Source organism: Cetorhinus maximus, chromosome 8 (genome assembly GCF_964194155.1).
Source record: "Cetorhinus maximus chromosome 8, sCetMax3.hap1.1, whole genome shotgun sequence".
Classification (NCBI taxonomy): Eukaryota; Metazoa; Chordata; class Chondrichthyes; order Lamniformes; family Cetorhinidae; genus Cetorhinus; species Cetorhinus maximus.
In genome coordinates, this window is record NC_135886.1 from 20,443,077 (window position 1) to 20,468,166 (window position 25,090).

Sequence of the window (25,090 nt, forward strand, 5' to 3'; positions counted from 1 at the left end):
TGAAATTGCCATAGAGCTAAACAAGAAACTTGAACAAATAAGAGTTGCAACTCTGTTATCAGTACTGAGGAAAGAGTGCTGCAAGCTGTATTGTACCCAAGACCTCACTGAGGAGCATGACAGAGTGTCTTGTGAAATCTTGGAGATCTTGACGACCCACTTTGACCCCTCTACAAATGTTATTTATGAACGCTATCTGTTCAACACCAGAGCTTAGGAAGAGGGGAGAAAATGGGTCAATATGTGACTGCACTGAGACGTCTAACTGAATCTTGTGAGCTTAGGCAACTGAAGGATGATCTGATCAGAAATAGGATTGTCTTAGGAACAAGCGATCCTGTCATGAAAGCATGTCAGCTGAGAGAAGAGAAACTTGCTCCCAAGAAAGCTTTTGTCAAGCTCTGAGGTTCTTAATCATCAGCTGAAGAGTATTGATGGGAGAACTGATGAGGCTTTGCATTATGCTGAGGCAATCCAGGCCTTCCAAGCACAAGACAATGGAGAAAAGTGTTACAGACAAAATTATGTGTTCCTTTTTATTGCTTGCGGTCATTATATTTACATGTAAAGGGTGTGTGTTTTCTGATCCTCAAAGTGATTGTCCTAATTTAAATAATCCCAGCAGCAAACTTTCTGTGAATTTTAAATTTTAAATTAATTTTAAAATAAAGGTTATTTATTATCACACACTTGTCCCGGATGTTTAAAACATGACGTCTCTCTCACTCAGCTCTCACACACACTATCTCTCACACAAAGTATTAGATATAGATTAAAGAAAGCAACACAATTACAATTTATGATTGTCTCAGTCTCTTTCATGGCAGGTCTGTAGTTCCTTAGACAAGTTTATGCATTAGTTGAAGTGAAGGTCTTTTAAAGCAGAGGTGCAAAGCTTCTTGTAGCTGAATTTCCAGGAAGCTGGTACTCCGGTGAACTTGAAGTTGGAACAAGTTGGGCGGATTTCTTCTCCCATTTTCATGGTACTGCTGTTTATTCCCTTGGCTGCTTAATTGACTTGCAGCTGGTTTGACAGCTCTCTGTGGAACTCTGTCTGCAAGCTTGAATTTTAAAAGCATAAATTTTTGCTGCATTTTAAAAATGAACAGAGTATGGCTGTTTCATCATGTGACCTCCACCAATTCAAAGCCCCTTTTTTTCAAATAAGGTGGGTGAGTAGTTCATTGTACATCCTTTGTTGTAGCTTTCAAACCTTGAGAATTTGAGACAGCTAGTGTCTTTGTACCTGAATGACCCATTCAATTTGAAATTACCCTTTTGAATTAGCTTCAGGAAAAGGCATTGTGTCAACATCAGTTTGGACGGTTGCTTTTGTTCCCGCTGGAGACAGGGGAGTGTTTCAATTCACAAAAGAAGTCAGGTGATCCGTGGCAGCCATCTTTTTGCTGCCTTTTGGGTTCGTTTTAAAATATGAAAGTTAGTTTGAAGTTCAGAATATTCTGGGACATGACAAAAAGAACTAATAACAGAAGGGCAAGCAGAAAGGCCAGGGCGAGCGTACTGGATGTAAATATTGCCGAAGGCACCACACAAAAGAGAAAGAAGCATGTCCAGTGTGGCAAAAGCAATGCTCTAACTGCAAGAGGCTGAATCACTTTGCACACAAATATTTTGCTGGAAAAAAGGAAAGCAAGCCTTCAAAGGTTCAGAATCAGACGACAATTCTGATGAATCACTCTACACCCTAGAATAGGTTGCACCATCAAGTGTCAAGGTAAAAAATGGTCTGTGACCATTGGAATGATGACTGCAGAAGGAGAACATCAAGTTAACACGAAGTGTCAGATGGACGCTGGTGCTAAGCGCAACATCATGAGCTTCGCAGACTTGTGTGAAGTTGTTCAAGATAATGACCTGAAAATGAAGCTTTCAAAGGTAAAGTTGATGCTATATGACGGAATGATGCTCACTCCCATGAGGACAAACAAAGCTGAGAGCCCAATGCAATGGGAAGAGAGAAGACCTGTAGTTCCAGAAAGTAGACATTAAGCAAAGCCCCTCATCTCAGTTGAAACAAGTCAAACCCTTGGACTGGTAACCCTCCATGTACCAGAAGAGATTTGCAGTGTTTTGCCTGACACCAAGCCATTGACTGCTGAACAAACCAAATTACAAATATATTTTCACTAGTCTTGGATGTATTCGATTAGGAACCTGAAAGGGAATTTACACATGGATGAAGGAGCCATGGCTGAGGTATTAATTGAACACTTTGCATCCGTCTTTACCAAGGGGTAGATGCTACCCAGGTCACTGTGACAGACAAGGAAACTCTGTCACTAGAAGGGTTCAAAATTGATAAGGAGGAAATGTTGAATAGACTGTGAGTACTTAAAGTTGACAAGGCACTGGGATGCATCCAAGGATATTGAAGGAAGTGAGAGTAGAAATTGCAGGGGCACTAGCCATAATCTTTCAGTCTTCCTTAGACTCAAGGAGGTGCCAGAGGACTGGAGCATTGCAAACATTGCCCTTGTTCAAAAAAGGTTGTAAGGATAAGCCCAGCAATTACAGACCAGTCAGTTTATCTTCAGCGGTGGGCAAGATTCTAGAAACAATTATTCAGGATAAAATTAATAGTCACATGGAAAAATATGAGTTGATAAGAAAGAGCCAGCATGGATTTCTAAAGGGGATATTGTGTTTAACTAACTTGCTGGAGTTTTTTGAAGGGGTAACAGAAAAGGTCGATCAGGGTAATGCTGTTGATGTGGTGTACATGGACTTTCAAAAGGCGTTTGATACAGCGCCACACAACAAACCTGTGAGAAAAGTTATTGCTGATGGAATAAAAGGGACAGTAGCAACGTGGATACAAAAATAGGAAGCAGAGAGTAATAATCAACAGATATTTTTCATGGGCTGGAGGAAGGTTTGTAGCGGAGTTCCCCAAGGGTTGATATTGGGACCCTTACTTTTCCTGATATATGTTAATGATCTAGATCTTGGTGCGCAGGAGACAATTTCAAAGTTTGCGGATGATACGAAGCTTGGGAGTGTTGTAAACTGTGAAGAGGACAGTGTAGAACTTCAAAAGGACATAGACAAGTTGGTAGAGTGGGCAGATAGGTGGCAGATGAAGTTCAATGCGGAGAAGTGTGAGGTGATACATTTTGGTAGGAAGAACATGGACAGACAATATAAAATAAGGGGCGAAATTTTGAAGGGGGTGCAGAAGCAGAAAGACCTGGGTGTATATGTGCATAGATCATTGTAGGTGGCAGGACAGGTGGAGAGAGCAGTTAATAATCATATAGTATCCTGGGCTTTATTAATAGGGGCATAGAGCACAAGAGCAAGGAGGTTATGTTGAATTTATATAAGGCACTCGTTAGACCTCAGCTGGAGTATTGTGTACAGTTCTGGGCGCCACACTGTAGGAAGGATGTGAACACGTTGGAGAGAGTGCAGAAGAGGTTTGCAAGAATGATTCCAGGGATAAGAAACTTCAGTTATGAAGATAGAATGGAGAAGCTGGGACTGTTCTCCTTGGAGATAAGAAGGCCAAGAGGAGATTTGATAGAGATGTTCAAAATCATGGACAGGATTTTCCTGTTGGCGAGTGGGGGGGTGCCCGCTCATCGATGCATAAAATGACCGGCGGTGACGTGAGGCGGAACTCCTGATGTCACCACGCCCCATTTACATTTTCAGGAAGGCGGGGGCTCAGCAAAATCTGCTGTGCGCCCGCCGACCTGTCAATGGCCAATTGAGGCCATTGACAGAGTCATTAAAGTAATTAATGAACCTGCCCGTCCAACCTTAAGGTTGGTGGGCAGGCCGGGAGCCCTGGCAGGCATTAGAAAAAGCATGAAACCTCATCCACGGGCGGGATGGGGTTTCATGCAGGTTGTTAAAAATTTAACTAAAGTGTTTTTAAAAGTTATGGACATGTCCGAACTCATGTGACAGTGTCACATGAGGGGACATTCAGGGGAATTTTTTTTTTCTATTTTTAATATTTTTTAATGTTCAGCCGATCTCCCTGAGGCAGCACTTAGCCTCAGGGAGATGAGTGCGCTCTTTCGCACACATGCACTCTCAGCCCAGGGACTCCGCCCCCCCTCCCCCCTGCCCACACAGGGAGCGCATAGCGCTTCCATGCGGGTGTCACGCTGGGTGGGCCTTAATTGGCCTGCCCATGTAAAATGCAGCATGCCACCAATCGGGGGCGCTGATCGGAGGCACGCCTCCACGCGCCTGCTCTTAATCATCCCCCCCGGCGGGGGGAAAATTCTACCCATGAGGGGGCTGGACAGAGTAGATAAGAAGAAGCTGTTCCCACTTGTAAGAGGATCAAGAACGAGAGGGCACAGATTTAAAGTGATTTGCAAAAGAAGCAAATGTGATGTGAGAAAAAACTTTTTCACACAAGTGTTTCGGGCCAGGAATGCACTGCCTGGAAGTGTGGTGGAGGCAGGTTCAAACGAGGCATTGAAGAGGGAATTAGATGATTATTGGAATAGAAACAATGTGCAGGGGTACAGGGAAAAGGCAGGGCAATGACACTAAGTTATAATGCTCATTTGGAGAGCCGGTGCAGACACAATGGGCTGAACGGCCTCCTTTTGTGCTGTTAGAATTCTGTGATTTTGTGATTCTATTCCTGGTGAATATCATCTGGAAGTAGATGAGAGTGTGAGACCAACTCAGCACCTTCCAAGGAGTGTTCCAGCTGCCCTCAAGTCCAGAGACTTGAAAGACAAAATAGAGGAACTTCAAAAAATATGAGTAATCAAGAAAGTGACAAATCCTGCCGACTGGATTAGCAGCATGGTAGCAGTGAAACAACCTGGGAAAGCTGAGAGTGTGCTTAGATGCAAAGAACCTCAATAAATCTTTGAAGAGATCTCACTACCCATGGCAAGCATTGAAGAAATTTTGCTGCAACTTGCCAAGGCAAAGGTCTTTACAACCCTAGATGTGAAGGATGGACACTGACATGTGAAGTTGTATGAAAGCAGCAGTTTCCTGACTCCGTCCCGGCTGCCATTTGGAAAATACAGGTGGTTGCGCAGGTCATTTGGCGTTTCTATTACTCTGGAAGAGTATCGACGCAGACAGCATGAGATAGCCAATGACCTTACAGGAATGGGAACGATCATGGAGCAACCAACAAATGGAATGGACCAGCAGGAACACTAGCCACGGCAACAACATTCCCCGGAGAGACAACATCAGCCCAGGAATCAGCAGCCACCAGACGAACAACCAACAGCAACCCACACATATACCATTAGAAGACTTGAATGCTTTAAAGATTGTGTGTGTGCGATGCATGTGACTAGACAGCTGAAAGTAAGACAGACTAGAATGAATAGTTTTCTGTTCACGCATGATGACTTTCTTTATGTGCCATGTGTGTGGGTAACTTGCAACTGCAAATAATAATACATGCACTCTTTTTTTTATGAAAAACATGATGTTTGGAGAAATGCCTTTGTGCACTGCTGCCTTTTGTGAATTAAGGCTTGCCAGAGTCATGTGACTTCTGAGGTTACCTGGGGTAGAACAAAGGCTTTGGGAAGGAGCCAGTTTAGCTACCATTTGGAACAGAGACTAAAAGAAACAGAATCACAGGGAGACGGATTCAAGTATTTCAGTGGTGCTGTACTTAAAAAAACCCCTCAAATTTAAAGAGCCCAAATACTCTATAAACATGAGGAGAAAGACTGAAAATGAACGGCAAAGATGCCCTTTATAATTAACTAAAAACACACTGGAAGCAGGAATTAAAAGAAAACAGGCAAACTCTGCTTAAAAACACTGGGAGTAACACTAGCAAAGATATGCAATACCAGGAGTGGGGCTGAAAAAAATAAATGAAGCAAGACTTAAAGAATAAACTTGCATTTACGTGGTGTCTTTCTCATCCTCAGAGTACCTCACAGCCAAAGAAATTCATTAAATTGTGATGTAGGAAAACAAGGCAGCCAATTTGTGCAATAAAGCACAATGCTGTAAGTTCCTTCTCTGATTTTGCAAATCCTGCACCTTCAACTTGGGGCTCAGCTTTGTAAATTTTGAAGAGTAGATGAAACCCTGATAGGATGGCGGCCAGGAGGGAACAAGGCCTAAATAAGCCAATTTTAAAAGAAAATTCAAACGTGTCTGGGAGAATGGACAACAGAGCCTAGAGGGAGTTGATCAGTGCTGGGAGTGGAATCGAAGCAACTGGGTGTGAGGTAGAGCTTTGGGTCGGGTCTAAAGGACCAAGTATTTTAAATGAAAACAGAAAGTGCTGGAAAAACTCAGCAGATCTGGCAGCATCTGTGGACAGAGAAACAGAGTTAATGGGCGGAAATTTACCCTCCCCCCCCCCCCGCCCCCCCACACTACCATTGGAGGGGAAGTTCAGGAGCGGGCGCGTGCTGGCGCGTGCTGGCGCGCCTCCGATGGGCGCCTCTAATCAGGGGCCGCTGCCATTTTATGTGGGCGAGCCAATTAAGGCCCGCCCAGCGTGATGTCTGCCAGGAAGCGCTATGCGCTCCCTGTGCGGGCGGGGGGGAATTCCCTGAGCCGAGAGTGTGCTCTTCCGCGCATGCGCACAAAAAAGCACACTCATCTCCCTGAGGCTAAGTGCTGCCTCAGGGAGATCGGCGCCAAATGTAAAAATGCTAAAAATAGAAAAATAAAATTTCCCTGGCAATTCCCCTTATGTAACACCGTCATATGAGTTGGGAAATGTCCATCACTTTTAGTTAAACTTTTAAAAATCTTTAAAAGCCTACATGAAACCTCCTCCCGCCCGTGGATGAGGTTTCATGCTTTCTCTGAAGCCCACCAGGGCTCTTGGCCTGCCCGCCAACCTTAAGGTTGGATGGGCAGGTCCATTAATGATGTTAATGTGTTTTTAAATGGCCATTGACAGGTTGGCGGGCACACAGCTGATTCGCCTGCGCTCCCGCTGACCTGAAAATTGAAATGATGCGGGGTGACGTCGGGAGTTCCGCCCGACATCATCCCGTGTCATTTTACACATCAGCAAGTGGGCCCTGCCCTCGCTCGCCGACTGGGAAATCCTGCCCAATGTTTCAAGTCTGAAAAATCTCTCCTTTGGAACTGTGTTTTAAAGTTTTTTAAATGTTGGAGCAGGATCAGAAGGTTACACTAAAGATGGGTGGCATGTCAGAAAATTGGACAGAAAATAAGAAACAGCAAACAGTAACTAAAAGATTAATAAGGAGGAAAAAATTAGAGTACAAGAGCTAGCTAGAAAAATCGGAGTTTCTATAGATAATTAAAAAATAAAAGAGTTAACAAAGTGAGTGTTGGTCCTACAGAAAGTGAGCCTGGGGCGTTAATAACGGAAAATAAGGAGATGGCAGATTAATTGAACAGGTATTTTTGCATCAGTCTTCACTATAGAGGATACAAGTAACATCCCAGAAATAGCTGTGAATCAGGAAATGGAAGCAAGGGAGGAACTCAGGAAAATTATAATCACTAGGGAAGTCGCACTGAGCAAATTGTTGGAGCTGTGGGCTGACCAGTCCCTGGGATGGTGGACTTTATCCGAGGGTCTTAAAAGAAGTGGCTAATGAGATAGTTGATGCGTTGGTTTTAATTTTCCAAAATTCCCTAGATTCATGCAAGATCCTATTAGATTGGAAAATAGCGAATATAACTCCTTTATTCAAAAAGGGAGGGAGACAGAAAGCAGGAAGTAAGGGCCAGTTAGCTTAACATCTGTCATAAGGAAAGTGTTAGAAGCTATTATTAAATACATTATAGTAGGGCACTTAGAAAAATTCAAGGTAATGAGGCAGATGGTTTTGTGAAAAGGAAATCATGTTTAACCAACTTATTGCAGTTCTTTGAAGAAGTAACATGTGCTGTGGATAAGGGGGAACTAGTGGATGTACTGTATTTAGATTTCCAGAAGGCATTTGATAAGGTGTCACATCAAAGGTTATTGTGGAAAATAAAAGCTCATGGTGTAGGGATTAACGTATTGGCATGGATAGAAGATTGGCTGGCTAACAGGAAACAGAGTAAACATAAATGGGTAATTTTTTGGTTGGCAAAATGTAACGAGTGGTGTATCACAGGGATCAGTGCTGGGACCTCAAATTTTTACAATGTATATAAATGACTTGGGTAAAGGGACTGAAGGTATGATTGCTAAATTTGCTGATGACACAAAGATAAGTAGGAAAATAAGTTGCGAAAAGGACATAAGGTTAAGTAAGCGGGCAAAGATCTGGCAAATGAAGTATGATGTGGGAAAATTTGAAGTTGTCTATTTTGGCAGGAAGAATAAAAATGAAACATATTATCGATATGGTGTAAGATTGCAGAGCTCTGAGTTTCAGAGGGATCTGGGTGTCCTCATGCATGAATCGCAAAAAGCTAATATGCAGGTAGAGCAAGTAATTTGGAAAGTTAATCGAATGTTATCATTTGTTACGAGGGGAATTGAATACAAAAGTAAGGAGGTTATGTTTCAGTTGTACAAGGCATTGTTGAGACCACATCTGGAGTACTGTGTACATCATTGGTCTCCTTATTAAAGGAAGGATGTAAATGCATTGGAGACAGTTTAGAGAAGATTGACAAGTCTAATACCTGGAATGAGTGTGTTGTCTTACGAGGAAGGGTTGGACAGGCTAGGCTTATACCCACTGGAGCTTAGAAGAGTAAGAGGCGACTTGATCGAAACATATAAGATCCTAAGGGGTTTTGACAGGGTGGATATGGATAGGATGATTGATCTTGTGGGAGAATCTAGAACTATTTAAAATTAAGGGGTTGCCCATTTCAGACAGAGATGAGGAGAAATTTTTCCCACAGAGTCGTGAGTCTTTGGAACTCTCTTCCTCAAATGCAGTAGAAATAGTCTTTGAATACCTTTAAGGTAAAGGTAAATAGATTCTTGATAAGCAAGGGGATGAAAGGTTACTGGAAGCGGGAATGTGAAGCTGAGGTTACTATCAGATCCGCCATGATCTTATTGAATGGCGGAGCAGGCTTGAGGGGCCAAGTGGCCTACTCCTGCTCCTAATTCGTATGTTTGTATGTACTCATGCTGAGACCCATTTCAAATTTTTAAGTTGGCAGTTTCAATTCTAAATATTAACATAAAATATTATGCAAAATATGGCAGAGAAATTAAAATTTTTGATCAGAATTGTGCCCCATATCTAGACTTTAATAATACACCCACCATTATATTTCCAGTAACTTCACCACCTACTTCTTATGCTCAGTGACTGCAGCTGAGCTCCTCCCACTCTTCCCCACGAGCAAGGTCAAGAAGAAAGAGCTGTCGTGAGGGATGTCATTCTCTACTGGGAACCGGCCTTTGTTTGCAGGATATAAGTGCAGTGAATTAATGTATAAGGCTCCAGGGAATGTTGAACACGCCGAGGAATCTAATTGCACACAGTCCTATTACAGAACTGAGTGTGTTTTGGCAATTAGTCTGATAAACAAGAAAGGAACAAGACTGTACACCTGTTCCTAAGCTCTTGATGGGATTTCAGTTTTAAAACGCAGTCTGGGAGCAACATTTGTTCAACATTTCCACAGTGTTGAAGATATCCCTAAATTGAAGATAACCCTCCACATTTATTTGGAGTAATATTATAGCTTTCAGTTTGGGAATTTCTTTTCATTATCGTTAAAACACGGAAAATCCTACTTGAAGCTCTTAGCGGTTGAAGTGGTTGAAAGTCTGTCAAGCTTAATCCTATTGCAACTCCTGTGTTCTTGTCCTTGGAGTGTTTTGACTAAGCGACAAGCAGCAGCAGCAGCACCTGAGGATGTCGTATGTGGGTGGAAATGAAGTGCAATAGATCAGAAGTCATTGCAGAGTTGAAACGTGGGAGGTAGAGAGATGGGCATGGGTGACCAGAGCCTCAGCAGTTACTGCAGTGGAACACCACAGGGAAGGAGGGGTGGATCTTGGGGGAGGGAGCAGGGGAGGAGGGGGGTTGGGCAGTGGAAATAGGAAAGCAGCCAGCAGGTGTGTGGGTGGGTGGGTGGGATGGGGTGAGAAGAAGAGTAGCAGGATAGCTGCAACGGAGAATGAAAATCCTCAAGGGGTGAAGGAAATGACAAATAGGCTAATGAAGTAAAAATAAATGATTAAACACATATATTTGTTAAGAAAGAATGACATTTATATAGGGCCTTTCACATCCTCAGGATGTCCCAAAGTGCATTACAGCCCTTCCTAGACTAGACTTCCTAGACATACTAGCGCTTCCATGCGGATGTCACGCTGGGTGGGCCTTAATTGGGCCACCCGTGTAAAATGGCGGCGCGCCTCCGATTGGGGGCGCCGATCGGACGCACGCCTGTACGCGCCCACCCTTCAACTTCCCCCCCAACGGGGAGAAATTCAGCCCCAGGAGAAATCCCCTGCTCTTCTTTGAAAAGTGGCATGAGATAGATGTGTGAAAATTATACAATTTATACAAATAGGAAAGGTTTTAAGAAATGAGCCACAGGAAAAGTATCACCTAGGACTCCTGTTTTAAATGATAATCTTGCTAGGTTTGCATTTTTAGTGTCACCTCTTCCTTACCAGCTCCCCCTTTCAGGACCTTCCACACCAATCCCGTGCCTGTGGTTCCTTCCTGGCCATTGTTGGGAATTCACATGAAATTCTTAAGCACTGTTAAAATTAGATATGTCTCTTTTGTTTAGTTAAGTCATTTTTCCTCTGTTATTTTACACTGACAACACCTAGCTCCCCGCCACCCCTCTCACCCCTCCACTGTCTCTAATTTGTCAGGCTGCTTACCCAACACCAAGTGCTAGACGAGCAGAAATTTCCTCCAACTAAATATTGGCCCCCATCATGATCTCCACCTCCTAGCTACCAACTCTATCCCTCCTCCTAGCAGCTGTCTAAGTCTGAACAAGGCTTTGCAACTTTGGTATTATATTTGATGCCAAGGTCAACTTCCAACCACATATCCACAGCACCACTAAGTTGCTGGTAGATGTCTGATAGGCAAATCCTGGGGATTATTAGCATAAAAGGGGCAGGTGCCATTTATGGTCCATTATGGGTTGACGCCAGAGAAGTCAGAATGGTAAGATTGTATTGGGTAGAGTTCGATTGTTATGTAATTGTAGTGATTTCTTTGTAGCCACTTTCCAAGTATCAGTTGATTGCTCTGTGATTAATTATCCTTAGAGAATCAGCATTGGGCCTCCAATTTCACCATTGCTGCAGTCAGTCTGCCGACTGCATGTAGGTGTAATGAAAGACAAAACCTACACATACAGCACCTTTCACAATGTCTTAAATCACTTTAGAGCCAATTAAATGTTTTTGAGTTGTAGTCACTGGTATAATGTAGGTAATGTTAACAAATGGCAGAGCCATTCCTCACTCCACCCCAAACCTCCCCACACGCCATGCCTGCTCCCACTCCTCCAACACCCCAAACCCCTACCTCTCAAACACCCCCCCCTGACCTCCCACCACCCCTCACACCCCCAGCATCCAAATGGCTCTAAACTAGAAATTTCACTAACCAGTTTTCAAGAACGAACATTCTGCGTTACTGCGCTGCTGCTGACCTTTGGACAGCTTTGTGTCTTTCAGGCGGGCCCTCCAAAAAAAAGAGAAAATCGGAATTACAAAGCTGCCTGAGGGCCAGAGGCAGCAGCACAGCAACTAGTGAAACTGAGATAATGCTGTTGGGCCGGCTTTAAAAAAATTGGAACTCTCAGGATGATAGTTCCAATTTTTTTTAAAGTCAGTCCTTCGGGTCTGCAGCTTGGCCTCTGGCTGCTCAAGGTGGAGTGGGGTGGGAAACAATGAGAAACTCCATTTAGAACAGTGAGCCCACCCCCACCCCCCACCCCCCAGGCACTAGTGCCCAGACCCCGGTGTTTGGCACCATCTGCACCCCCCCCTCCCCTAGGCCCTGATTACGTTTGCCCTGTGGTTATAGTCACTAGCTGACTCTGGGTCTGATTGTGGTGGGGGAGTTCAGTTGATGTGTGCTGGGATGGGGTTTTTTTGTTGGGAGGGTTTGTCCATCCCAAGAGGAGAAACTCTTTATTATGTTTTGAAGTAAATATTCTGTAATATTTATTTAAAGTGTTTAACAGAAATGTCCCAGTTACGGCTGGGGAAAACCTAATCCAGATACCATCACTGGCTTGTGATCTCATCAAATACGTATTATTTCAACTAAGTGCTCAGCTGCATTTTAAATAGTAGCAGTTTTTCTAAATAATTGTCAAAAAAAACCTTTTATGAAATCTCTGATCAGAACTTCCTCTACCACTTGCCCTTCCCCCATTGCGACTGCGACCCACAACCTACAGCTTTTTTCTCTTTCCCTGCTTGTTAGGTTTTTCACAATCCTCTTGGTCGCCTCTAAACTCATGGGTTCCCAACACTGCCCCCCACCACTCCATGTCAACCTGCCCACCAAAGTGTGCTTAGGAGCTTTCATCATGTAGCACTTGGTGTAGGCAATTCCACAACCCACATATGTGAAGTTCTGACACACAACATAGCAGCCCTTATGAGCATATGATATTACCAAAACATCTATTAGTGCACCTCCGCATGGCAGAAGTCAGAAAGTGCATCTCTCAGGAGTGCTCAGACCGCTGCCATAACAGCCTTGGAATGGAGTAATATCTCTACACTCTGCAAGTTGGCTGAACGAATGAAGAGAACCATTGGTAGAAACTAGTAAATAATAAGCAACAAGCAACTGAGGGTAATGGAGTTTTTTCACCCACAGGTCATAGGATATGATGACAAAGGAATCATTGTCTCTCCTGATGACAGCACATCTGCATCATTCTGCTACACTCTTCCACTGATTTCACATCTGACAGAAAGCAGGCAGGGCCAAACCGACCCCAGTGATGTGGAAATGCTCCAGCCAACAGCTCCACTATCCTCAGCCGTGCTTTCAAAGCTTGAGAACCACTGTAATCCCAGCAACCTTTCTCTGAGACACTTGGCTGCCAGTTACTACACAGGCTTCAGCCACAGGGATTGCACCAAGACGAAACAGAATATTAAATAATATAGCACAAGAGATACAGAAATGCCGAGGTGGCAGGCATTAGATCTAGACACATTTTGTGAATTAAAATTATTGGGATCGGGAGTTGCAGAGTGTACAGCTGCAAGGAGCTAAACAAATATTGAAGTGAATTTGTCTGGTTGGCAGATGCTGATGCAAATGTTAAGGAAGGTGCTTTATTCCAGGATGAGGGATAGGTACAGGAAGGATTGATGATGAAAAGCAAATGTGAGCTGATTTGGAGAAAGTATCCTGTTTCAGACTCTGCCAAATGGCTCTTGCAGCTGCTGAAAGCATTTTCGTTCTGAAATTTCTAGTTCCTCATTCACATCATCTGGCTGCTCACCTGAGGGCTCTTGCTCGGGTTACAATCTGTGATACTATTTTGAATTACAAGATTACAGATACATTTATAAATATGTAGCCGTACAGTGTATGTTTTACATCTTAGTAAAAAGTTATATTTGCAAGTTCTTCCTTTCTTCAAAACTTGTTCTATTGTTTGCATATTGTCAAATTGGCAGAAAAAGCAATGCCAACATTAGGAAAATATTTTCATACAGCAAGCAATGGGAGATGGCAGCGCAGTGGCACTGTTGCTGGACTAGTATTCAAGAGACCCAGGGTAATGCTCTGGGGACCTGGGTTCAAATCCCACTGTGGCAGATGGTGGGATTTGAATTCAATTAAGATCTGAAATTCAAAGTCTAATGATGACCATGAAGCCATTGTCATAAAAATCTATTTTTGATATGTCAATAATGAAGGAAGTCTGCTGTCCTCGCCTGGCTGACATGTGACTTCAGACTCTTAAATCTTAGAAATAGCAAGTCACTCAGTTGTATCAAACTCCTGAAAGGAATGAAACTAGATGGACCACCTGGCATTGACCTAGGCACTGGAAATGACAATTGCATGTTGAACACCACTTGGAGGAAGCACTGAGGGTGGCAAGTGTGCAGAATGTACTCTGGGTGGTAAATGGGATAGATTTTGAATAGCAACTCAAGACCGATGTGGGCCATCAACCACAAACCTCGTGGCCCGGCCCGGCACATCCCCCACTCTACCATTGTCACCAAGCTGGGGATCAACCTAGGTTCAATGAAGAGTGCGGGAGGGCATGCCAGGAGCAGCACCAGGCATACCTAAGAGTGAGGTGTCAACCTGGTGAAGCCAAAACACAGGACTATTTCCGTGTCAAACAGCAAGTGATAGACTGAGCTAAGCGATCCCACAACCAACGGATCAGATCTAAGCTCTGCAGTCCTGCCACATCCAGTCGTGAATGATGGTGGACAATTAAACAACTCACTGGAGGAGGAGGCTCCACAAATATCCCCATCCTCAATGATGGAGGAGCCCAGCATGTTGGTGCAAAAGAGAAGGCTGAAGCACTTGCTACAATTTTCAGTCAGAAATGCCGAGTGGATGATCCATCTCGGCCTCCTCTGGAGGTCCCCAGCATCACAGATGCCAGCCTTCGGCAAATCTTATTCACTCCACGTGATATCAAGAAACGGCTGAAGGCACTGGATACTTCAAAGGCTATGGGCCTGAACAATGTTCCGGCAATAGTACTGAATACTTGTGCTCCAGAACTTGCCGTGCCCCTAGCCAGGCTGTCCCAGTACAGCTACAACACTGGCATCTACCCAGCAATGTGGAAAATTGTCCTGTACACAAAAAGCAGGACAAATCCAACCTGGCCAATCACCGCCCCAGCTACTCTCGATCATCAGTAAAGTGATGGAAGGGGTCATCAACAGTGCTATCAAGCGGCACTTGCTTAGCAATAACCTGCTGACTGACGCTCAGTTTGGGTTCCATCAGTGCCAGCCAGCTCCTGACCTCATTGCAGCTTTGGTTCAAACATATGGACAAAAGAGCTTAACTCCAGAGCTGAGATGAGAGTGACAGCCTTTGGCATCAAGGCCACATTTGGCCGAGTGTGGCACCAAGGAGCCTTAGCAAAACTGGAGCCAATGAGAATCAGGGAAAAAACTCTCCGCTAGTTGGAGTCATACCTAGCTCAAGGGAAGTTGGTTGTGGTTGTTGGAGGTTAGTCATCCCAGCTCCAGAACATCACTGCAGGGGTTCCTCAGGGTAGTGTCCTCGGCCCAACCATCTTCAGCTGCTTCATCGATGACCTTCCCTCCAGCATAAGGTCAGAAGTGGGGATGTTCAGTGATGATTGCACAATCTTCAGCACCATTTGTGACTCCTCAGATACTGAAGCAGCCCATATCCAAATGCAGCAAGACCTGGACAATTTCCAATTGGCAAGTAACATTCGTGCCCCACAAGCGTCAGGCAATGACCATCTCCAACAAGAGAGAATCTAACAATCACACCTTGACATTCAATGGCATTACCATCACTGAATGCCCCACTATCAGCATCCTGGGGGTTACCATTGACCAGAAATTGAACGGGACTAACCATATGAATATTATGGCTACAAGAGTAGGTCAGAGGCTAGGAATCCTGCAGTGAGAAACTCACCTCCTTACTCCTCAAAGCCTGTCCACAAGGCACAAGTCAGAAGTTTGATGGAATACTCTCCACTTGCCCGGATGAGTGTGGCTCCAACAACACTCAAGAAGCTTGATACCATCCAGGACAAAGCAGCCCTCTTGATTGGCACCCCATACAGAAACATGCACTCCCTCCACCACCATGCACAGTAGCAGCCGTGTGTACCATCTACAAGATGCACTGCAGAACCTCACCAAGGACAAGGGCAGCAGATAGATGGGAACATCACCACCTGGAAGTTCCCCTCCAAACCACTCACTATCCTGAGTTGGAAATATATTGCCATTCCTTCATTGCTGCTGGGTCAAAATCCTGGAACTCCCTCCCTAACAGCACTGTGGATGTACCTGCAACACATGGGCTGCAGCAGCTCAAGAAGGCAACTCACCACCACCTTCTCAAGGGTAGTTAGGGTTGGTCAATAAATCTGGCCCAGCCAGTGAAGCCCACATCTCTTGAATGAATAAAAAAAATGGTTAGGATCTGGAATGCAGTGCCTGAGAGTGTGGTGAAGGCAGCGTCAATCGAAGCATTCAAGAGGAAATTGGATTATTTGAAAGGAGAGAATATGCAGGGGTACAGGGAGAACATGGGGGAGTGACACTAGATGAATTGCTCTTATTAAGTCCATACCAAATGCTCTTCTTCTTGCTGTGATGATTCTGATTATGTGATATTATAAATTATAATTCTAATCCCCATTATAAATTACTATGTTCGCATTTATAAAAGAAAAGAAAGATACATTTTATAATACCTTTGACAACCACCAGCCATCTCAAAGCATTTTATAGCCAATTAAGTTTTTTTGAAGATAGCTGCTGTTGTAATGTGGGAAACACATCAGCCAATCTGCACACAGCAAGCTCTCACAAACACCAATGTGATGTTGAGCAGATAATCTTTATTGGGATATTAATTTCAAGATAAATATTGCCTAGGACACCATGGATAACTTCCCTACTGTATTTCAAAATAGTGGCATGGAATAAGATCATAAGACCACATGACATAGGAGCAGAAGTAGGCCATTCAGCCCATCAAGTGTGGTCCGCCATTCAGTGAGATCATGGCTGATCTGCTAATCAACTTCACTTTCCTGTCTTTTTCCTATAACCCTTGATTCCCTTATTGATTATAAATCTGTCTATTTCAGCCTTGAATATACTTAATGACCCAGCCTCTACAGCCCTCTGCAGTAAAGAATTCCACAGATTCACCACCCTCTGAGAGAAGCTGTTCCTCCTCATATCTGTCTTTAATGGGCGGCCCCTCATTCTGAGATTATGCCTTCTGACCTAGACTCTCCCACTAGGGAAAACAACCTCTCATCATCTAACATGTCAAGCCCCATAAGAATCTAATATGTTTCAATAAGGTCACCTCTGATTCTTCTCAACTCCAATGAGTACAGGCCCAACCTCCTCAACCTCTCCTCATAAGAAAATCCCTCCATACCCGGGATCAACCTAGTGAATCTTCTCTGGGCTGCCTCTAATGCCAGTATATCTTTCCTTAGATGAGGGGACAAAAACTGTTCACAGTATTCTAGGAGTGGTCTAACTCGTGCCTTGTATAATTTTAGCAAGACTTCCCTATTTTAAACTCCATTCCCTTTGAAATAAATAAAGGCCAACATTCCATTTTCCTTTCCTATCACCTGCTGAACTTATATGCTAGCCTTTGGGGATTCATGCACGAGGACCCTCAAATCCCTCTGTGATGCAGCTTTCTTCAGTCTTTCTCCATTTAAGAAATATTCAGCTCCTCTATTCTTCCTGCCAAAGTGCATAACCTCATATTTTCCCACGTTATATTCCATCTGCCAAGCTTTTGCCCATTCACTTATCCTGTCTATATCCCTCTGTCGACTCTTTGTGTCATCCTCGCCACTTGCCTTCCCACATATTTTTGTGTCATCTGCAGACTTGGCAATAGCACATTCGCTCCTTTCATCTAAGTCGTTAATACATATTGTAAATAATTGTGGCCCCAGCACTGATCCCTGTAGCACTCCACTAGTTACAGGTTGCCATCCTGAAAATGCCCCCATATCCCAACTCTCTGCCTTATATTAGTTAGTTAATCCTCTATCCATGCTAATATACTACTCCTAACACCATGGTCTCTTATCTTATTAAGTAGCCTTATGTGCGGTACCTTATCGAACACCTTTTGGAAATCCAAATATATCACATCTACTGGTTCCCCTTTACCTATCCTGCTTGTTACCTCCTGAAAAAATTCTAATAAATTTGTCAGGCATGATTTCCCCTTCATGAAGCCATGCTGACTCTTTTATATCCACTAGACATGGCCTCATCCAAAAGGTGGTACCTCCCACAGTGCAGCACTTCCTCAATACTGCACTGGTAACCTTGATTTTTTTTTATGCTCATGTCCTGCAATGGGGCTTAAATCCAGAACCTTATGCCTCAGAGGCAAGAATGCTACCAACTGAGCCAAAGGGGATGCATATTTTGTGCTTTGCATGGTGTTAGCTTACCATGATGTACCATCTGACTACCGGGTAATTACAAATTGCTAAAAAATCTATCCTAAAAATGTTTTGTTTTGCCCTTCACCTTTTTTTCTCAGTTTTCTCAGAAATTTCAAATGTCCAAAATAGGGATTAAAACCAAATTTTAAAAAATCTAAAAATTACATATTTCACAATAACTTAATTAGTTTGTGAAATCAGAGTCGCTATCATCTTTCTTCATTGTAATTGAGTTCATTTTACTAAAAAGATAGTTCAATTTGGAAACATACATCTAATTATCTCACCCGATCATCACCCAATTAATTTTTTAAGATCTAATTACCATTTGTTCTTGTTTTTTGTTGAAATGTTTCTATTTTTATCGCAGTGTGTGCTTCGAGACAGGGGGAGATAGGAATACGAGATACATATCCAGGAACCAATCACATAACAACAAATTCAGAGCTTACAGAGACCCTTTAAAAAGTCATAAACCAGGTGCTTCTACACATGAGATTCCTCCCGACCAATGCTGTCAAGTCCATGCCCTGGCCCTCTATTCACAGCCAATAGACACCAATGATTCACTGGTGAGACAAACCTCACGTTCAACTTCCAGCTAAGGCGAACATCAGCTCTGTCTTTCATAGTTCTGACAAACCATGCATTCTCCTTCCACTGTGATGTCAGATGAAAGGACACACCATACTGCAGGATTCCAATAACCCCATTTCAGTGCAGGGCAATTAAAGGGATCACCACCCTAGCACCTGCCAAATCACAATTCCTTGCTGCTACAAAGGGACAGGATTACCTCTTTTGCTCCCCAAGTGCACAGAACTACCAAATATCAGATAACAATGCATACTATATTTCTTTCTATCTCAGCTTCTAAAAATTCTAAGACATACCATTAAATAGATAGGTAATAGAAACATAGAAACTAGGAGCAGGAGTAGGCCATTTGGCCCTTCGAGCCTGCTCCGCCATTCATTATGATCATGGTTGATCATCCAACTCAATAGCCTGCTCCCGCTTTCTCCCCATACCCTTTGATCCCTTTCGCCCCAAGAGCTATATCTAACTCCCATGATAAATAAATATATATGATAGCAAAAACATATATTTGCCGTTTTCACTGAATAATGGACAGAGTTGTGGAATTCGATCTTCTAAACACCGACACAAATACCAGATTACCATTTACTAAAGTTCAAAGTTGGCTTCTTCAAATATTGTTAACAATAATATAGACTGGGAAAACATAGTGGTAAGAATAAGGAAGGAGAAGAACTTCTGCCATGTATAGGAGAACTTTCTCAGTCAATATTTCTCCAATCTAACAAGGAAGGAAGCAGTATTGGGTCTGGTTCTGGGAAGTGAGGTAGGGCAAATGGAGTGTGTTACAGTAAGAGCTCATCGAGCTGACAGTAATCATGTCATTCACTTTAAAATAACTATGGAAAGAGACAAATATCAATTGCTTTACTGGGGAACAGCTAATTTCAGAGATTTAATAAGGGATCTAGCAAGGCAGGTTGTAAAATACGATTGCAGGATAAAGCAGTAATAAAGCAATGGAAGGAATTAAGGGGAAAATGGTGGTATGGATACAAAATTGGTTCAGTGACAAGACCAGAGAGACTTTGGGGCCCATACATACAAATCCTTAAAAGATGGCAGAGAAAATTGAAAAAGTAATTCAAAAAACACTTGGGGGTTTATAAATACAGGAATAGAATATATAAATAAAGCAACCGCGCTATAACTTTATAAATCACTAGTTAGGGCTCAGAAGAAGTATTGTGGACAATTCTGCCCCAACCCCACCCCCATTTCATTCAGGAAAGATGTAAAGGGATAGAAAAGGTAAAGAGGTTTATCAGAATGTCACCAGGGCTGAGGGACTTCAGTTATGGGGAGAAGTTGGAAAAATTACGTCTGTCCTTGAAACAGGGAAGATTCTGTAGTGGCCTAATAGAAATTTCCAAGAGGTTTGGATAGAGTAAATAGAAAAAAAAAATCCCTCTGTTCAATAACTAGAGGTCATAGATTCAAAACCATTGGGAAAATACCTAGGAGGAGATGAGCAGAATATTTTTTCATTCTCAGTTGTCAGTGTCTGGAACCCTCTACTTGAAAAGTGGTGGAAGCTAATTTTATAAATAATTTTGAAAGGGAATTGGATAAGGATTTGATGGTGAGGAATGTACATGGTTACTGACAAAAAGCAGGGGCATGGGATTAACCACTGTGCTCTTTTAAAGGACAGGCTGAATGGTCTCCTTTTGTGCTATAAGTTTCTATGAGTCTATGTAATCAGTGGCCAGAAGCCATTCCCTACATAACACAAATAATCTTAAAATGATAAAGGAAAAAATTCTCTGAATCACCATGATCAATTCTACATGAGATCTGCTAGTTATATGTTAATGATCTTGCAATGAACAATATAACCATGAATTTCAAAGAATCCTTTTTTTTTAAGGTGACTGTGGCAAACTTCCCGTTTTGGATAATGGCTCACCAGATGATAAGTTTATTTCTCAAAACTCAATTGATGTGGGTCAGAGGGTTACTTACAGATGTTATCCAGGTTATGTGTTTAAGGAAGGAAGTTCAAGATATATTACCTGCAAAGCAGACTCAACTTGGTCACCATTAAATACTGCTTGTGAACGTAAGTAATGATTTATTTTCTCACCACAGCCACACTCTTTCTCATTGTTCATGCTTGACCACGGTCTGTGGACCCTAGCAGCAATCCAGTGTTCCATCCATGTAGTTATTCTTGTCAAGAGAAACTGGACAAATGAGTGACTGTTCATAGGTTGCATTACAACTGAGCCATGGGCCAGAATCTTCCACTCTGGAGTCTAGGTTCTTCGGCAGGCACAGAAGTGGGAGTGATTTCCATTGAGGGGCTGATCCTGCATTGTTCAGCGTATTACATATGCATCCACGAGGAGCTTGGCGAACCTTGCAGTGGGGGCAGGCAGGATGGTGCTGTCCCCGCCGCTACCTCATGTGTTTGAAGGTCCGCGCGCCATATTTAAAGGGCACCCAGGGAGCCTGCAGTGCCCCTTCCACCTTTGCACGGCCACTGCTCCACCCTTTCCCACTAACCCGTCCTGCCTTCCTTGGCCATCATCCACACTACTTACACTGCCACCACACAGTCTCAAGCATAGGCTAGCATTCACAGACTCTCCCCAAAGAGGACAATGCAACAACAACTCACCATTAATCGTGGAAGAAGTCAACCTTGTCAGGTGCATGCCACTTATGTTCAGTCATGAAAGTGAACATTATAATTTCTCACTTAATTTGGAGGGGGAACTTAATTCCAGTGAGGTGGCCTTTTAATGAACGTGCTAATGCATGCAAAAGGGCTTCCCCTGACATTACTCGTTGGGAAGCTTGACCCACCTTTAAAGTCCCAAGAACATTCCACTGCTGTGCAACTGATTTTTGGCCTCACATCAAATTATGTTTTCTTGCCCGCCATGCTTCCAGCTGCTGGTGGGACCAGGAGACTCTGCCCTTGATTATTTCCTCACCCAGCATATAGAACAGAAGAAAGATTTCCCAAGTATGATGAAGAGGAACAATTATCTTCCTACAAATTTGTCTCCTCCCATTCTCCTTTCCCTTCAAGCCGACCCCACAGACCCACTCCTCACCCACCATTTGTGCTGGCTTCCAACACTTCCGATTCTGGAGTTTTAGTGAAGTGGTCTGTACTTCCAGCACTAAAGGACCTTTTCTTCTGTTAAATTAGCTGATATTAAATTTGTTTGCTTTTTAGTGGTTTTACTGAATTTTTGTCACCATCAGGGTGCAGAACATCAGCAAAGGAGAAGGAAACACTTCTTCAAATTGGGTCAGCTACAAACCATGTATCCTCTATTCTGCCCCAGCCTCTGAAGAATTCCCAGCTCAATAGTGAAATGTTGCACTTCTCACACCCAGCCATCCTAAATGTAATTGTGAATACCAATTTTTAATTCTTGTATCTATTGAACCACTGGCCTCTTGGATTTCAATTTAAAACAGGCATCGTCATGCCCATGCAAATGCTAACCTGGAAGTTCAGCCTACATGGCTGGGTTGTGTTTTTTGTAGAAAATCTTTTTATGTCAGAAAGCAGTTTCACTTTTCTTCTGCTTTTGGCTTTTTTTTTGTAAATCCTGCATGCCCTTCACCGCAGTCTTCACTGATCTCCATTTGACCCCTGCTACCCTAATATACTGATTTCAAAATTTCTTCCCTTTTTTACAAATCCATCCATAGCCATTCCTTGCTTCTGACAACTCCTCCAGCTTTATATCCCAGAGTAGATCCCTTGATCCTCTGACCTCTTTCTTCTCTTCTTTCAGTTGCCAAGTAGTCAGCTGCCCAGAGTATACTCTTAGGGAATCACTTTCAAAACCTTCTTCTTAGTACATATCTCTGCATCCTTCAAATCCTACGCCAAACCTATCTTTTTGAGCACATACTTAGTCATATCTGCTAATGCCTACACCTCATTAGGGTTGGTGTCTTGTGAAGCAACTTGGATGGTTCATTAATGTAAAGGCACTATATATAGAGTAGATACAACAGTCTCTATGTACAATGAATTTTATTTCCTATTACAAAGCTTTGTTTTTAAGTTTAAAATAATTAAGCTATTTTATTTGTGGTTTTTTTGTTTTACTGTATCATGTTTTTTTTCTGCTGACACTCTTGATGTGGGAATCTTTTTGTGGGTAAGTGCATGCACATATATGGAGCTGTAAAGGAAAATTATAATACTGCTCCACCACAGACCAAAGTATTCCAGTATTGCAAACCACTTCCTCTACTTCAACAACTTGACAAAGATCTCGTACTAGTTGAACATTAACTCAATTTTTTTTGTGTTCTATGTCTTGAGACCTGAAATCCAAAATTAATTTTTTTAATGGCCGAGTCTACTTTTACTGCTGCAATTAGTGACCTGTGTATCTGTATACTTTCACTTCAACGTAAAGCTACTCTTTATGTTGTATTTTGTTTCCTTATTCTTACTGCCAAACATGTTAACTTACGTCTTCCCATATTGAGTTGCCTCTGCCTCATTTCTGCCCATTCTACTAGCCTATCTATTTCCTCCTGCAGTGTTTCACAATCCCCTCCACATTTCACCACACCCCCAATTTGGTTTAATTGGCAAATTTAAGTATTGTTACCTCAATTTCTAACTACAGATCATTTATTTATAAGATAAGTGCAGCCCCAACAGAAACCCCGTGGAACAGTATTTACATAATCTTTCCAAACCAGGAAATATCCTTTTATCCTACCTTTAGCTCTCTGTTTTCTAGTTGTCCCCATCTATAATCCCCTCAATTCTATAATTGGTGCCTTAAGTGAGCTATTAGGACCCATATTCTTTTGAAAATCCAAACAAGCTCCATCCACTCTATTTCCTACACTTCCTTTCTCATTTCTTTCAAAGAATTCTGAAAGGTTGATAAAGTACTGCCTGGTTTGTAGAAGTCAATACTGAGTCTGAAAATCTACATGCCTTCTGGTGTGCTCCTGCTATAAGTACCATTCGGATTGCGATTGCGGCTGGGACTTGGATATGACAAAACCTGAAATTTCACGACAGTTTTTATGTTTATTTTTGTTTGGCTGCCATAAACAAGATTGCTGGTGTAAGAAGAAGCATGGCTAAGGTTGGCATTTCACTAAATGGAAGCTTCCTCATCCCCAGCTTGACATGATGTTGCTGGTCTAGTACCTCAAGTACAAGCTGGAGTTCTGATCTAAAACACGGAGGTTTTCTGAAATTTTTGGTTTTTTCTCAGCTCTTTTATAAAGGACACTAATGACACAATACAGTTGGGGAAAAAAAAAGTATGTTGAAAAAAGTATTGGAAATCTTTGCATTCTGTAACATCTCTACCTCTTCCCATTTTGTTTTATGTATAGCAAGGAACTGTGGTAATCCAGGTGAAATTCTGAATGGATATTTTAATGCAACAAGTACCACTTTTGGGGAGCAAGTTACTTTTTATTGTGACGCAGGGTGAGTGCTAATTGACAAATTACTGAATGAAGTGAAGTTTATTTCATTTAATTTTATGATTATTTTTAATGCTGTGATTAACATTACAGTATGTAGGTGCAACAATACGTCTCACTCCAACTTAAACAGATAGAAACTTATTCTTCAATTTCCAGCGACAGCTATTCATGAAATCTCTCAATAGAAGCTGCCATTAAGTTTACCAACTATAGGAACTTTTAAGGGTCCTGCAATTTGCTTGAGAGTGTTCAAACTCTCCTGTTACATGTGTCCCTTAAAAATATTGCAAAAAGGTGAAATTTGAATTTGTAATTGATCCCCATAACCAAATTTTCGGCTCAACACTGAAGGTTGTGATGGTTGCTCAAAATGTTCTGTTTATATCGTGAGTGAACTCCTTCAATCGAAATATACCAATATCATTCCATCAAATGTTTGACCAGAAGCGTACAATAAAAATATAGCCACTTCTGATTTTACAGCTCACCTCAATTAATGCGATGCTCTACTTCATTTGCCAGGAGGTACATATTAAAACCTAGGCTGACACTCCAGTACAGCACTGCACTGTCAGAGCTGTTGAATTTTGAATGAGATGTTTAACTGAGGCCTCGTCTGCCCTCATGGGTGGATGTAAAAGATGCCATGGCATTATTTTGAAGAAGATCGGGGTGGGGTCTGAGAGTTATTCTTGATGTCCGGCCACTATTTATCCCTCATATAACATAAAAAAATAGATTATGTGGTCATTATCACATTGGTGTTTGGGGGTGCTTGCTGTGTGCCAATTGGCTGCCATGTTTCCTACATTACGACAGTGCCTATACTTTAAAAGTACTTAATTTTCTGAGGAGCGCTTTGGTGATGACCTGAGGTCATGAAAGGTGCTAGATACATTTTTTTGATGTACAAGAGTGGTCTGTTGATGTTTCCATGGATTTATCAATTATAACCTTTAGGTTTTGTTTCTTGATGAGC

The 25,090-nt window shown here is 42.5% G+C and overlaps 1 protein-coding gene across 1 annotated transcript in view; it reads left to right on the plus strand.

Moving 5' to 3' along the window:
- The first annotated feature begins 1,764 nt into the window (after window positions 1-1,764).
- Window positions 1,765-25,090, plus strand: part of LOC144684072 (C4b-binding protein alpha chain-like) — a 90,614-nt gene continuing 67,288 nt past the window's right edge. Inside the window, exons 1-4 of the mRNA XM_078547787.1 lie at window positions 1,765-1,896; window positions 12,744-12,936; window positions 20,543-20,734; window positions 24,016-24,112. Coding sequence (XP_078403913.1) covers window positions 1,765-1,896; window positions 12,744-12,936; window positions 20,543-20,734; window positions 24,016-24,112 — 614 coding nt within the window. The remainder of the gene's footprint in view (window positions 1,897-12,743; window positions 12,937-20,542; window positions 20,735-24,015; window positions 24,113-25,090) is intronic.